This window comes from Dasypus novemcinctus, chromosome 5, assembly GCF_030445035.2.
Source record: "Dasypus novemcinctus isolate mDasNov1 chromosome 5, mDasNov1.1.hap2, whole genome shotgun sequence".
NCBI lineage: Eukaryota > Metazoa > Chordata > Mammalia > Cingulata > Dasypodidae > Dasypus > Dasypus novemcinctus.
The window spans coordinates 80,797,860-80,812,707 of NC_080677.1; the positions used below are offsets into that span (position 1 = coordinate 80,797,860).

Sequence of the window (14,848 nt, forward strand, 5' to 3'; positions counted from 1 at the left end):
TAGATTTCACCTGTGAAGCCACCTGGTCATGGACTATTCTTTGCTGGGAGATTTTTGATGACTGATTCAATCTATTTAAATATGACTGGTTTGTTAAGTTCTTGGGTTCTTGCAGCGTCAGTGCAGGTGGTTTGTCCCTTTCTAGCAATCTGTCCATTTCATCTAGGCTGTCTAGTTTGTTGGGATACAGTTTCACATAATATTCTCATATGATTCTTCTTATTTCTGTGGGGTCAGTCATAACTTTCACTTTCACTTGATTATATTTACTTGCATCTGCTCTCTTTTTTCTTTGTTAGGCTGGCTAAGGGTTTGTTGATTTCATTGATCTCAAAGAACAAGCTTTTTGTTTTGTCAATTTTCTCTACTGGTTTTTTGTTCTCAATTTCATTTATTTCTGCTCAAATCTTTATTCTTTCTTTCCTTCTGCTTGCTATGGGAATGGTTTGATGTTCTTTTTCTAGTTTCTCCAGTTGTTCAGTTTCATCTTTGATTTTTGCACTTTTTTCTTTTTTAATATAGGCATGTAGGGCTCTACATTTCCCTCTCAGCACTGCCTTTGCTGTATCCCATAAGTTTTGGTAAGCTGTGTTCCTGTTTTCATTCGTCTCAATATAGTTACCAATTTCTTTTACTGATTGCTTAGGAGTCTGTTGTTCAGTCTCCACACATTTGTTAATTATTGATTTCCAGATTTATTCCATTATGATCTGCAAAGGTGCTTTATATAATTTCAATATTTTTATATTTACTGACACATGCCTTGTGACCTAACATGTGGTCTACCATGGAGAAAGATCTATGAGCCTTGAGAAGAATGTATAACCCGCTGGTTTCAGATGCAATGTTCTGTGTATGTCTGTTAGGTTTAGCTAGTTTACCATATTATTGAAGTTCTCAGTTTCCTTGTTGCTCTTCTGCCTAGCTATTCTATCTAAGGATGTGACTGGTCTGTTGAAGTCTCCAATTACTATAGCAGAGATGTCTATTTCTCCTTTTAGTTTTGGCAGACTTTGCCTCACATATTTTGGGGCACCCTGGTTAGGTGCATGGATATTTATAACTGACATTTCTTCTTCGTGGATCTTCCCTTTTATTAATATACAATAGTCTTCTATATCTCATATAATTTTTTTGCATTTAAAGTCTGTTTTGTCTGATACTAGAATAGTTACCCCTGTTCTTTTTTGGTTGCTGTTTGCATGGAGTATCTTTTTTTTTTTTTAAAGAAATTACCAGGGATTGAACTCAGGACCTCATACATAGGAAGCAGTGCTCAACCCCTGAGCTACATCTGCTCCCCTCCCAGCTCTTATTGATTACTGTTTGCATGGAGTATCTTTTTCCAAGCTTTCACTTTCAGCTGGTTTGTATCCCTGGGTCTAAGGTGAGTCTCTTGTGGGCAGCATATGGATGGTTCATGGTTTTTTAATCCATTTTGTCAACTATATCTTTTAATTTGGGAGTTTAATCCATTCACATTCAATGGTATTACTGTAAATCCATTATTTACTTCCACCATTTTATTCTTTGACTTTCACATGTCATACCTTATTTTTCATCTGTCTTTTTATTCTTTTGGTTACTCTTTCTGCTATTCTTCTACACTCTCCTCCAAGCCTCTCTCTCCTTTCTTTCAGGCTGTAAGGGTCTCTCTAATATTTCCTGCAAAGGTACACTCTTTTTTTTTTTTTATAAACTCTCTTAGGTCCTGTTTACTTGTGAATATTTTAATCTCACCTTCATATTTGAAGGGTAATTTTGCTGGATAATGAATTCTTGTCTGGCAATTTTTCTCTTTCAGTATCCTAATTATATCATACCACTGTCTTCTTGCCTCTACGGTTTCTGATAAGAAATCTACACAAAGTCTTACTGGGCATCCCCTGTATGCAATGTTTTTTTCCTCCCTTGCAGCTCTCAGAATTTTCCCTTTACCTTTCATGTTTGCCATTCTGAGTAGTAGGTGTCTTGGCATAGGTCTATTCGGATTTATTCTGATTGGTGTACCTGCACTTCTTGGACATGTATATTCATTTCTTTCATGAGAGTTGGCAAATTTTGGGCCATTATTTCCTCAAATACTCCTTCTGCCCCTTTTCCCTTCTCTTCTCCTTCTGGAACTCCCATGACACATGTGTCGTTGCATTTCATATTACTGTTCAACTTCCTTAGCTGCTGTTCAATTTTTCCCATTCTGTATTAGTCAGCCAAAGGGGTGCTGATGCAAAATATCAGAAATCGGTTGCTTTTTATAAAGGGTAGTTATTTGGGGTAGCAGCTTACAGGTACCAGGCCATAAAGCATAAGTTACTTCCCTCACCAAAGTCTATTTTCACGTACTGAAGCAAGATGGCTGCTGACCTCTGAGGGTTCAGGCTTCCTGGGTTCCCCCCTTCCTCATGCTTCTTTATCCTGGGCTCAGCGTTTCTCTCTTCCTGGGGCTTGCTTCTGTTTCCTCTGTGAGCTTACTTCCTGGGGCTCCAGCTTAAGGTTTCAGCATCAAACTCCAACACCAAAACTCCAACATCAAAAACCCCCAACTTTTGCCATGTCTTTTATCTGTGAGTCCCCATCCACCAAAGGGTGGGGACTCAATGCCCTACTGGCACAAGAGGTTTACATAATCACTTAATCAAGTAAACTGTGAATTCAATATAATCTAATATGCCCAGAGAAAAAGATCAATTTACAAACATAATCCAATATTTCTTTTGGAATTCATCAATAATATCAAACTGCTACATATTCTTTTCTCTGTTCTTCTCTTGCTTCAATTTCAACTGTTCTGTCTTCTGTATCACTTATTATTTCTTCTTTCATTTTGAGCCTATTGTATACCTCTAATTTAAAAAAATAAATAAGAGGTACCAGGGATTGAACCCAGGACCTGATACATAAAAAGCAGGTGCTCAACCACTGAGCTGTATCTGCTCCCCTCTAATGTGTTTTTGATCTCACCTATTGTTATCTTTCATTCCCATGAGCTCTGTTATTTTTCTATTCGGGTTTGAAAATTCTTCTTTGTCTCACTCAGTGTCTTCCTGATGTCCTTTATCTCTTTAGTCATACTGTCTTTCAACTCATTAACTTGATTTTGGAAATGTGTATGCATCTTGATTAGTTTTCTCAAATCCTGTGTCTCATCTGGGGCTGTGATATATTCCTTTACTTGTGCCATTTCTTCCATTTTCTTAGTAAATGGAACAGCTAGTAAGTTTTGCTGTTGTCTAGGCATCTAATTAGGATGGTAAGTGTCCCCTGATGCTCGATTTCTCTATCTTTTGTAGGGATTTAGTGGAGATCAGCTGTGTTATTGCCGTTTTTTGATTCTTGCTTCAACCTGTTCTAGGTCTTTAAGACTGTCCCTTTTTGTTGCTCAAATCCAGGCCCTATACCCAGTACTGGGTTGCAGACCCACTTCCAAAGGCCTTGGGGAGGAAGGCTGGAAAAAGCCTCTCTTAAATTCGCTTTTAGTTTCCTCATGTGCACTTCCTTATTTGGCCAGCAGATGGCGCTCCTCACCAGCCCGCTCAGGTAAAAGCCTGGTCAAAGTGTTCACTGCAACACAGACGAGATAAATTTGACAGAGGATCCTGAAGGCTAAGAGCCTCACAATTCAAACTTTCTCAGAGTCTGTTCTTCAACCTTTGCTGGCAGCCCACTTCCTTTTCCTAGGTAAGAAATAATCCTACTCCCCTCTGCCTCCTCAACGCCAGTCCCTGTCAGTAAGGAAGGTGGCTGAAAAGGTCGGCTCTCTTTAGTCCCATGCCGGCTCCCAGATCAAACAATGGCATAGATCCACCTGGCCTGGAAGGACTTGTGGGACACAACAGACCAAATTTGTGGGCAAAAAGTTTAATCAGCCTTAGGCATCGTCCTTCTCTCTCCCCTTTCCTGGGGAGGTAGATCCCAGTGGCTGCACTTGTATTTAGTCGTCAACCTGAGGCCCAAGAATTCAAAATTTTCTGCTTGTAGGGAGGGGGAAAGGTGCCAGCACCTGCAGTTTCCACTCTGTCTTTCTGTCAAGTTCTTTACCTGTGTCTTTCTCTGTTCTGGGCAGTGTCCAGACTTCCCTGGTCTCCTAAACCCTAGAACATTTTTTCTAGGCTATTTCTGCCTATCCTCTCACTATTATTCTGGGAAAGGAGATAGTCCCATGTCGTTTTAACCTACCATGTTCCTGGTAGTCTCAAGATATTTTTATTTTTTTAAGTTTTTATCCCACCCCACCCCCACTGAGATGGCTTTCTTGTCTGCTCATCTTTTTTAGGAAGCACCAGGAACCGAACCTGGGACATCCCATATGGGAGGCAAGTGCCCAATAGCTTGAACCACTTCTGCTCCCTGCTGGCTGTGGCGCCTGCTGACCGGGTGCCTGTTGGTTGCAGCATCTTGCTGGTTGTGGCATCTGCTCTTTGCAGTGTCTTGCTCATTATCATGTCTACTCACTGCAGTGCCTGTCTTCTTTAAGAGGCACTGGGGACTGAATCCAGGACCTCCCATGTGGGAGATTGGCACTTAACTGCTTGAGCCACATCCGCTACCCAAAATACTGATTTTTATTAGCCAAAGTCTGAAGCATTTACTAGATATTAATTTTTTTTTCTTTTTTTTTTTGAGGTACCCAGAAATTGAACCCGGGACCTCATACTTGTGAAGTAGGAGCTCAACCACTGAGCTATGCCCACTTCCCTAGGTATTCATTTAAAAAAACAAAGTTTTGTTAGTGATGACAGTATTTATTTCCATTGTGCAAAGAGCAAGGAAATCAGTGAAGTCAACTACGCCTTCCATAGTCACAGAAAGGTCTAAATGACCCGGTAGAATAATTCCATAACCTTTAAGAATTTGAATAATGAAAAGTAAACTCTAGACTTCCTGCTGAAATAAACAACTAGATTTTTTTTTTGCTGAACTCTTAAATCAATATATGTTGAAACTATCTTTAAGTCTCCTTTATACTTAATCAATTGTTACGCTTACTATGGAATTATAGATTTCTGAGAAACCTGAAAATACTTATTTTTAAGTCATTTTCAGATTTTTCTATATTTTCACATCATTTGGAGTGAATCAATATCCTCATTGTTGATTCCAGAAAAACCGATAGTATTTGTTGCCCCTGATATTTCAACTTTCAGGTAAAAATTAGTTTCCATGGGTTTTGGGATACTTGAGTTTGGTCCCCTTCCCCCCACCTGCTGTCCCTGTTCTGTGGTTTTATAGCCATCTCCCTGACTAGTAGTTTTTGTTGTTTTTTTTTGACTAGTAGTTTTATGGTCATTTCTATCTGACCTGAGTCCTCTAGTCTAAAAAAAAATCTCATGATGGGACCCTAAACCACCAACATATGAAAATACCCAGTGATCATATATTGAGTCCTTAAGAAGGTAGATTAGTCCAGGTTTTAGCTAGGAGGCTATTTCTCTTTCTTTCTACCCTCTTATGTACTTAGCTTTCTATATACCACCATCCAGAGAGCAGGCTGAAGCTTTTTTACAGATTTATCTCCCAGATGATCTGGGAAAGAGTACAATCACCCATATTTTCTGTTCTGTTTCTGGTCCCCAATGATGTTTACCTTTTATTAGAACAGCAGTTCTCAATGTGTAGTCTGTACCCCTAAGAGTACCCAAATTCTTTCAGGGAGTCCAGAAGGTCAAAAATATTTTCATAATAATACCGAGATATTTGTCTTTTACACTATGTTGAAATTTGCACTGACTGAGCAAAAGCATTGGTGGGAACAGTTGGGCTTCGGCATGAATCAAGGCAATGGCATCAAGCTGTTTTTCAATGCTACTCATTGCAGTTAAAAAAAAAAAAACAACCAACAAAAAAAGCCAGGAGCAGGTGTAGCTCAGTAGTAGAGCACCTGCTTCCCATGTACTAGGTCCTGGGTTCAATCTCTGGTACCACCTAGAAAACAAACAAATAAACACAAAAGCCAGTTTCATGAAAGAATGCCTTTGATGGAACAGTAAAAATAATTTCCAAATTAAATCTTGATCAATGTATAGGTATCTTATTAATAGTTTGTGTGATGAAGGGGGAAGTGCAGATAAAGCACTTTTGCTGCATACCAACATACAATGATTATCTCCAGGGAAAGCACTTAACTGACTGAATTGCAAGCTGTACCAGTTGCTTTTTATTTGGAAGATCATTTTTACTTGAAAGAATAAGAGACAAACTAGTTATTCAGACTTGGATATGTGGCAGACATTTTTCTTGAAAGCAAAGTGAGCTTGTCACTTCAAGGAAAATAAACATTTGTTGCCATTGATATACTCTAAGTTTCTGAGTGGTTTATTATTGTTATTTTTAAATAAATAAATATTTAAAACATTCCTCAGTTTCAATTTCTAATATGGTAAATACTGACAGATATAATCCACATAAACAAGAGCTCTTTGAGGTCCTTAATGTTTTAAGAGCAGAAAGGGTAAAACTAAAAAGTTTGAAAACTGTTATGGTAGAGCATCTCTCTGTTTATCTTAATAGTTCCTTTTATATTTTATTATATATCACTATATGTTTGTACGTTTGTTATGCATGTGGTGTTCTGAAAGCACTGACAACACACACTGTCTATGAAAATTACATTTGCTCAGGAAGCGGTTGTGGCTCAATCAGTTGGGCTCCCGTCTACCATATGGGAGGCCCTGGGTTCGCGTCCCAGGGCCTCCTTTGTGAAGGCAGGCTTGCCCGCACGCTGCAGAGCGCCGCCCAGCCCACAGGCACCGTGGAGAGCCGACTCAGCAAAGTGACACAACAAAAAAGACAAGTGAAAACACAGAAGAGCATGCAGTCAATGGACACAGAGAGCAGACAACAAGCAAAGTCACAAGGGGGGAGCGGAAATAAAATAAATAAATACACACAGAAGAACACACAGCGAATGGACATAGAGAGCAGACAGCACACAAAAAGCCACAAGGGGGAGGATTAAAAAAATTACATCTGCTCTATCTCTGAAGGCGGTAATGGTGAATACTGAAAGGATTCCAGATAGAAGCTGCAGTAAGCAAAGGCATAGGGGTTAGTCAATAAATCTATCAACAAGCTTTAAGCTTTCAATGCATACAGAGTTCTGGTAGACAAAAATGCCATTGAAGTTCCTCTTGCCTTCCCATAACAGGAACACAAAAAAAGTGAACACACATGGTAGGACTAAGAGCAGGATAAGTCGTTTCCTAAAAAGTAGTCTGTGTTACCAACTGTTGGTCTAAAAATGTAGTAATTAAGCAAATGAGTAAGGGAAATATAATATATAATAATATATATACCTTGTCCCCAATACAATTTGCATTTTCTGGAGTGCTCATTTATGCTATAATGTAAATGATGAAATTTGGATAAAACATGGTCCCAGTTTGCAAAAATCTTATATAATCTATTTGGGATGATAAACCATGTATATTTTATATAAACTATTATGTTTTTCTAAAAATTTGTTTAAACAAATTGATATATGTAATGGTCCAGAGGCTAAACGTCTTATTGTTTTCCATACTATTTTCCCTGAATTATGATTTACCCCCAAAAGAAATTTTTTAAAGAGCTTAATGAATTTGTTCATTAACTACAAGTATAAAATCAGAAAAAAACATTCAAACATGATACTGAATCAGGAAAATACAAAATGCCTTGAACTCCTTATAAATACACATCTAACAAGAAAACATTACTTCAGACACCTTGGGCAGTTTTTTTTTTAAACAAGTTTATTTTAAATTCACAAAAATAAAAACAGAAAAAGGAAGCTCAACAAGTTACAGAAACATTACTCCTAAAAAGTTCTTTTTCAGGCAATTTTACCTTAGGTTTTTTGGGGTTTTTTTTTTTAGATTTTATTTATTGGCAGCAGACTTGGCCCAGTGGATAGGGCGTCCGCCTACCACATGGGAGGTCCACAGTTCAAACCCTGGTCCTCCTTGACCCGTGTGGAGCTGGTCCATGTGCAGTGCTGATGTGCGCAAGGAGTGCCATGCCACGCAGGGGTGTCCCCCGCGTAGGGGAGTCCCACTCGCAAGGAGTGCGCCCCATAAGGAGAGCCGCCCAGCGCGAAAGAAAGTGCAGCCTGTCCAGGATGGCACCACACAGACGGAGAACTGACACAAGATGACGCAACAAAAAGAAACACAGATTCCCGTGCCGCTGACAACAATAGAAGTGGACAAAGAAGACGACACAGCAAATAGACACAGAGAACAGACAACCGGGGTGGGGGGGGGAGGGGAGAGAAATAAATAAATCTTTTAAAAAAAAAAGATTTTATTTATCCCCCCCCACCCCCCGCTGCTTGCTTGCTGTCTGCTCTGTGTCCATTCGCTGCACGTTCTTCTGTGTCTGCTTATCTCCCTTTTTTGTGTCATCTTGCAGTGCCAGCTCTCTGTGGGCACGGACTGTCAGTTCTCTGCAGCGTGCTGGCCAGCCTGCCTTCACAAGGAGGTCCTGGGAAGCGAACCCAGTGCCTCCCATATGGTAGACGGGAGCCCAATTGGTTGAACAACATACACTTTCCCAGTATTTGTTTTTAAGCTTAAAGTTTTTGGTAACCTCTTCATTAATTGATTAAAAGACCACTTAGGAATACAAAGGTAAGTTACCAAAGAGGTTATTATAGTTCTGAATCCACCATGTAGTAATCATAATCATGGGATGCTGGGTTAAGCTACATAACATTTCTAATACTCAGTAACAAAGAGATTTAACATCAAAGGTTGTCAGAAGATTAATGAAAAAATACAGGTAAAGCCCTAGCACATATATTGTGTTCAATAAAATATCTCATTAATACTGACCATAAACTTGACCAGACAGAAAAAAGATTTCAGAGATGGTTATTAATTTTAAAATTCATCTTAATTCATCTGTAATTCCTCATATATTCCCCAAACAGTATCTCTTCCACAAACTTTTTGATGCATTTAGGAAAGCATATTACTTAGATTCATTAAGAAATAAAAATTTTTCAGTGCCCATATGCAAGATAACAGTAAGAGTCCAAGGCACAATAGTCAATATTAAATGGAGATAAAATCACTTTAATGACAAGCACAGGTTTCTTATTGCTTTGGTCTAAATGTTAGGGATAAGTGACCATAAGGTAAGCGCCAATTTAAAATTTACCAGGGAAATATTAAGACATTTTTTTAAAAAGTTGCTTTGATAAAATTAATCCTTGACTTTTATTTTCCATGTTTAACTCCTACATACTGGGGCATCTATTCTTATCTCACATAAACATTCCAGTAACCTTGGGAAGGACTGCTATTCCCATATAAATGGAATGAAACTTCAACCTTTAATGAGTACTTACTACACAAGGAGAACTAAGGCCCTGTCAGTGCCAGGCGCGGGAACGAGGGGCCAGGAATTGGGGGGGGCAACAAAACATGGTGGTTGCAGTTTACAAGTGAAGTGGCAATGCTTCTGCATAGTCAGCTCTACATTCATTCTGTCAAAAAATATTTACTAGGCATCTTGCCTTCAAGATTGTAACCCCTTAAGAGTCACACACTATCAGGATATAACTCTTAGTCTAACATCTAGAACCTTGCTAGAGATAAGGTGATTTGGTGAACTGTTCTTTTAGTTGTATGGACGGAAACGAGCCTTTACCTAGTTTTAGATTTGTTGGTAAACTTATTTTTTTACTAATTTTAGAGGTAACCCCTTCCCTACTATCCCAATCAATGCCTTATGAAACTTCATTCAAAATACACGAAAACATTCCTACCAGAAACCTTTCTCTTCTAGAACCTTGTTCTATTTTTTGTCCCCTTTCTGTTCATATTTTTAACTTCCAACAAGTCTCTTCTCTATAGCCTACGAACACATTCAGTCTTTCCCATCTTTACACAACCAACTTCCTCCCATTTTCAAATAGCAGTTTACTCTCACTGCCTTTATTTCCTTACCACAGATCCACTCAGCCTACTACAATCTGGCTTCTGACTCCACCATTTACTAAATGTGCTCTTGTTCAAGCCACCAATAGCCTCTTAATTACCAAGCCAAGGGATGCATTTTAGTCCTTATCTTATTGAATCTGACATTGTTGAGCACCCTTGAAATTCTAACAATGATTCCAACATGTTAATTCTCACCATCTCTTTAACCATTCCTTTTAATCTCCTTTGCTGGCAGATATTTGCTGAAACTCCAGCCCATGATTGTTTTATAAACTCCAGATCCATATGCCAATAGATCTCTACTTACACAATCAAAAGAGACCACAAATTCAATACATCCAAAACCTTACAGACAGTCCAACAAAAAAAAATTTGTTCCTGCTCCTCTTAATGACCTACCTTGGATAATGATATCACTACCAATCAAAGCCAGAACTATGGCAATTATCTCAGACTCCTCCCTCTTCTTCACCCTCCAAATATACTCTGATTTCTAAATCTCTCTTTTTTAGTCTCAGTGCAACTAATTTCAAGCCTCCTAATTTTTCAAGTAACAGGTCTCTATTCTTTCAATTCTGATCTTCCCGATGCATCCTCTAAGATGCTAACAAAAAGAAAATCTCTCAAAGGCAAATATAAGTATACCAGTCACTTGTTTAAAACCCTTGAATGGGAAGCGGACTAGGCCCAATGGATAGGGCGTCTGTCTACCACATGGGAGGTTTGGGATTCAAACCCAGGGCCTCCTTGACCCATGTGGAGCTGACCCACATGCAGTGCTGATGTGCGCAAGGAGTGCCAGGCCACGCAGGGGTGTCCCCCGCGTAGGGGAGCCCCACGCGCAAGGAGTGCGCCCTGTAAAGAGAGCCGCCCAGCACGAAAGAAAGTTCAGCCTGCCGAGGAATGGCGCCGCACACAGAGAGAGAGAGCTGACACAAGATGACGCAACAAAGAGAGAAAGAGATTCCCGTGCCGCTAACAATAGAAGTGGACAAAGAAGAACATGCAGTAAATGGACATAGAGAATAGACAACTGGGGGGGGGGCGGACGGGGAATAAATAAAAATAAATCTTAAAAAACAAAAAACAAAACCCTTGAATGAGTCCCCATCCACTATGGCAAAGATTCTTGGCTTACTTAGAGGCTATCCAATAAACAATTCTAAATAGCACATAAAATTCAGTACCCTGACATGTGCATTTTCCTAAGGAAAGAATTCAGATCCTCAAATGGGGTCTATCAATCCCAGAAAATTAATAACCACTGATCCACAGGATAAATCCTAAACTATTCTGCAAGCCCTTTGAAGCCTTTCAGAATCACCTTATACCATTCCTTCTTTCCCAGCATACCTTAGAACCAAACCCAGCTGTTATCAAAGCTGTGCTGCTTCCACTTTTCACACAATCCCCTCTGCCTGGAAAACCACACTCACCCCTCCCCCAAATGAGCAAGTACTCAACCTTCAAGTTTATTTAATCTATGAAATTCTCCCTAGCTCCTCCAAGCTACTGATACACCCTTATTTCATTTACTATCCTTTGCATATACCTTTATTACAGTACTTATCATATGGCATTTTGATATTTGTTTTCATATCCTTCTTCCTTAATACAGCATGAGAAAAAGACCATGTTTTATTCATGTTTGCATCCCAGTGGCTAGCACAGTGCCAGGAGAGTACTCAAATATTTGTTGAATTATTTATTCAAACCATTAACAATGAAGTCTTTTCATAAAAGGCTTTCCTATGTAATAAGTTGTTGACACTGAAAATACTTAAAAGATTTTTCAGAATATATCAAACCTATAATCGCTAATGAATTTATCACTGCTTCAAAATGTTAAGGAAAAAAATTAAATTCATGGTTTTTAAAGATAAACACCGACAAATAATATGAGCATTAGCAAAAAATTGTCTTCATTTAAGTGAAATTAATTATGAATTTAATCATAACCTTTAACGATATTAAATCTACTTGGTTTAAGACTTTTTCTTAACATTGTATTAGATTAGCCTAAATAATGTGATTTTCCTCCTACAATTTTTAATTATTATATGTTCAAATAACTTTATATTTAAATTTGGACCCAGGTTTAAAAAACCCTAGGTATACCTATTTATATGTCTTTGAAGTAGACATTTGTTTGAAATCAGTACTATTTCGGTTTTCAGAAAACACCAGGCAAAGCGCTGGGGGGTTGGTCAAAGCAGGAAATCGGATTAAATACCCATAAAAGAATCTGAGGAAAAGTGTTACTTTAAAAAACATTCTCGGTAGGTTATTTAAAACAGGAAATTTAAAGTTCTTATTCGTCACCATTTATCACTAAAATATAGGGTTAAAAAGTCACGGATATAAACGTTGCTGCTTGCACACTGGACAGATGCCAGCTGCCAATTAATACCGGTCTGAAAAACCCAGCACTGAAATATGTACTAAGCCAAGAAGTTTGCAGGAAACCTGCGTGCCTGGTATATTCACTAACCCCTCCGACTGATCACTGCCAAGGTCGAATTAATGAGTCTCTTTTGACGTTAATGATTGAGTGTTCCCAGGAAAGGAGTAAAAGCTGACTGTAAAATGTTGCTTGGAAATGCCTAAAACAAAACTGATGTCGATTTCCAGCTTTTATAAAGTGAACTAAACTGACTAGATGCGTTTTGTTTAAAGACCTTTCCCCCCGCCTCCCTTACCCACAGTTTATTCTTAATTCTAATTTTAAGCCAATCTCAAAGTGAATTAAGAACTGAATGCTCATCAAATCGGTTCCACAAGTTTAAAAAAACAACACAAAATCAGCTTTCGCAGGAGCACGGCCCCAAGTCAGCGCCGGGCTGAACTGAACACACCGACCCCTTCGACACTGCGCCGAGCGCCGCCCGCCAGGTTTCGGTTAGACCGCAACAGGAAGTTTTCTCTTCCCTTGCGGGAAGCAGCAAAGCCAAAGAGAAATTTGAACTCTCACTCCCAAGGGAGCACCCAGAGGCGAGCTCGGGCTGGGGAGGGCGGTTCCGCCGGGGGCCAAGGCGGCCGAGGGACGCGCGGCCGCCGCCTCCCGAACGCGTGATTCGACGCCGACCGCAGCGTCTCCGCCCCGCGAGGGCCCAGGCAGCGGCCTCCCCGGCGCTCCCCTCCAGGCGGTGGCAGAGGCCTCGGGCCGGCGCGGGCCAGGCCGCTCCCTCCGCTCCCTCCTCCGCTCCCGGGGACCCTCCGCCTCCCCCGTCGAGGGCGCAGCGCAGGCAGGTCCGCAGGGGCGGGCCCCGCGGGGAACGCCGGGCCTCGCGGGCCAGCACTCACCAACTCGAGGACCTTGATGAAGCCCAGCGGCTCCTTGAGCGGGTTGAGATTGAGCTGGAAGGCGGACATCCTCTGAGGGAAGGAGGGAGAGAGAAAGTCAGGCCGGAGGGGCGGAGAAGGAGGGGGACGGCGCGAGACTCCAGCAACCCGGCGGCGAGGAAGGGCTGGCGGGGCGTGCGGGCGCTGCTCCGGGAGGCGGGTCCCGGCGGCCGGGAGTGGGGCGGGGCGGGGCGGGACGGCGGCGGTTGAGTCGCTCCGCGGAGGCGCTGGAGCGGAGACGGAAAGGGGCGGGCGTGGGAGGCGAGGGGCGGGCAGGGCCTGGGAAGGGGAGACTCCTCCCCGAGCCGCACCTGGCCCAATCGGCTGATCCGCTGGCGAACCAAGTAGAGGTTGGACGCCATGCTGAGCGCGCCGCGCCCCCTCCGCTCAGGTCCGGCCCTCGCAGCTCCGCCTCCTCCCCCCGCGCGGGCGTCTCAGGCGGACGCCTCGCGCCTCTCGGCCCGGCCCCCGCACTGCCCCGGCTCCCACCCCCCTGCGCCCGGAAGACCTCCATTCTCCACAACGTTTCCCTTTTCATCCATTACCTGCACTTTTGAACTTGTCAGTGGGTTTTCAATATCTTGACGGATGAAACCAGGCTTGTGTTAGGGGCCCTTTTTAAAAAATGGAAAGTTAACTGCAGAGTCACGAACATTTCGCAGCCATACTGTAGGGTGTTTCAGAAAGGTGATTTCATCAAACATTCGGACGGAAGTTAGATTTAGCCTCGGAGTTTTCACTGAAGTCAGGAGTGAAGGATGTAGAAGAAAGGTTATACCTAACCAGATAAAGCGTGGTGAGACAGGCCCTTCATGATCTACCTCCACACCTCTCCTACCCTGGCAAGTCTCTCCTTGGGACCATGTTGCTAATTTTCTTCAGAACTAACTCACTCCCGCTGCTCCTTCCAGACTTGATTTAGGTGACTTTCCTCCTGGCCCCTGAATTATGGAAGCCCCAGAAAGTGATCTATGTGTTTGCTTCCTCAAACCTTCCTAAACTCTTGGAGAGCTGGGATGGTGGCCTATTTGCATATAAGGTAAGGTGGCTGACACATTGTAACCCTTTGTAAATAAAAAAAAAAGAACTTGGCACAGTAGCACCCCAATACTAGCTTTTAGGTGCTTACATACTAACTCAATTTCTAAACTCACCTATGACTTAACAGGTTACTTGTTATTGAAGTTATTATTTATGATGGTTTGATAACTTAATGTTTTTTTAGTAAGCTAACCCTTTCTCTTTTGAATCCTATTTACTGCTTTGTTTGCTTCCTAAAGAGTGCAGAGAATATAATTCAGTGTTCTTGTAGACAGCAGCAGTCATTCCTCTTTCTCTCCTGGCTCCCATTCCTCAGGGCCCAGAACAGTGCCATGTTCCCAGTGGTACCTAATGGCTGATTACAGATTGCTCTTATGAAACAAGAAGGCATCACAGTTGCCCTCAAGGTCGAATCAGTGGAAGGTGACCACACACTGGTACCCTGTGTACCTGAGATGATTACAAGCAATACTTTAGATCAGGGGTTCTTAACAAGGGGTCCGTGAGCTTGAATTGAAATTAGAAAAAAACATTCTTGTGGG

The 14,848-nt window shown here is 41.4% G+C and overlaps 1 protein-coding gene across 1 annotated transcript in view; it reads right to left on the reverse strand.

Moving 5' to 3' along the window:
- Positions 1-13,441, reverse strand: part of SYPL1 (synaptophysin like 1) — a 35,889-nt gene extending 22,448 nt beyond the window's left edge. Inside the window, exon 1 of the mRNA XM_004467553.4 lies at positions 13,227-13,441. Within this exon, the coding sequence (XP_004467610.1) occupies positions 13,227-13,295 (69 nt within the window). The 5' untranslated portion in view covers positions 13,296-13,441. The remainder of the gene's footprint in view (positions 1-13,226) is intronic.
- Between the last annotated feature and the right edge of the window lie 1,407 nt (positions 13,442-14,848).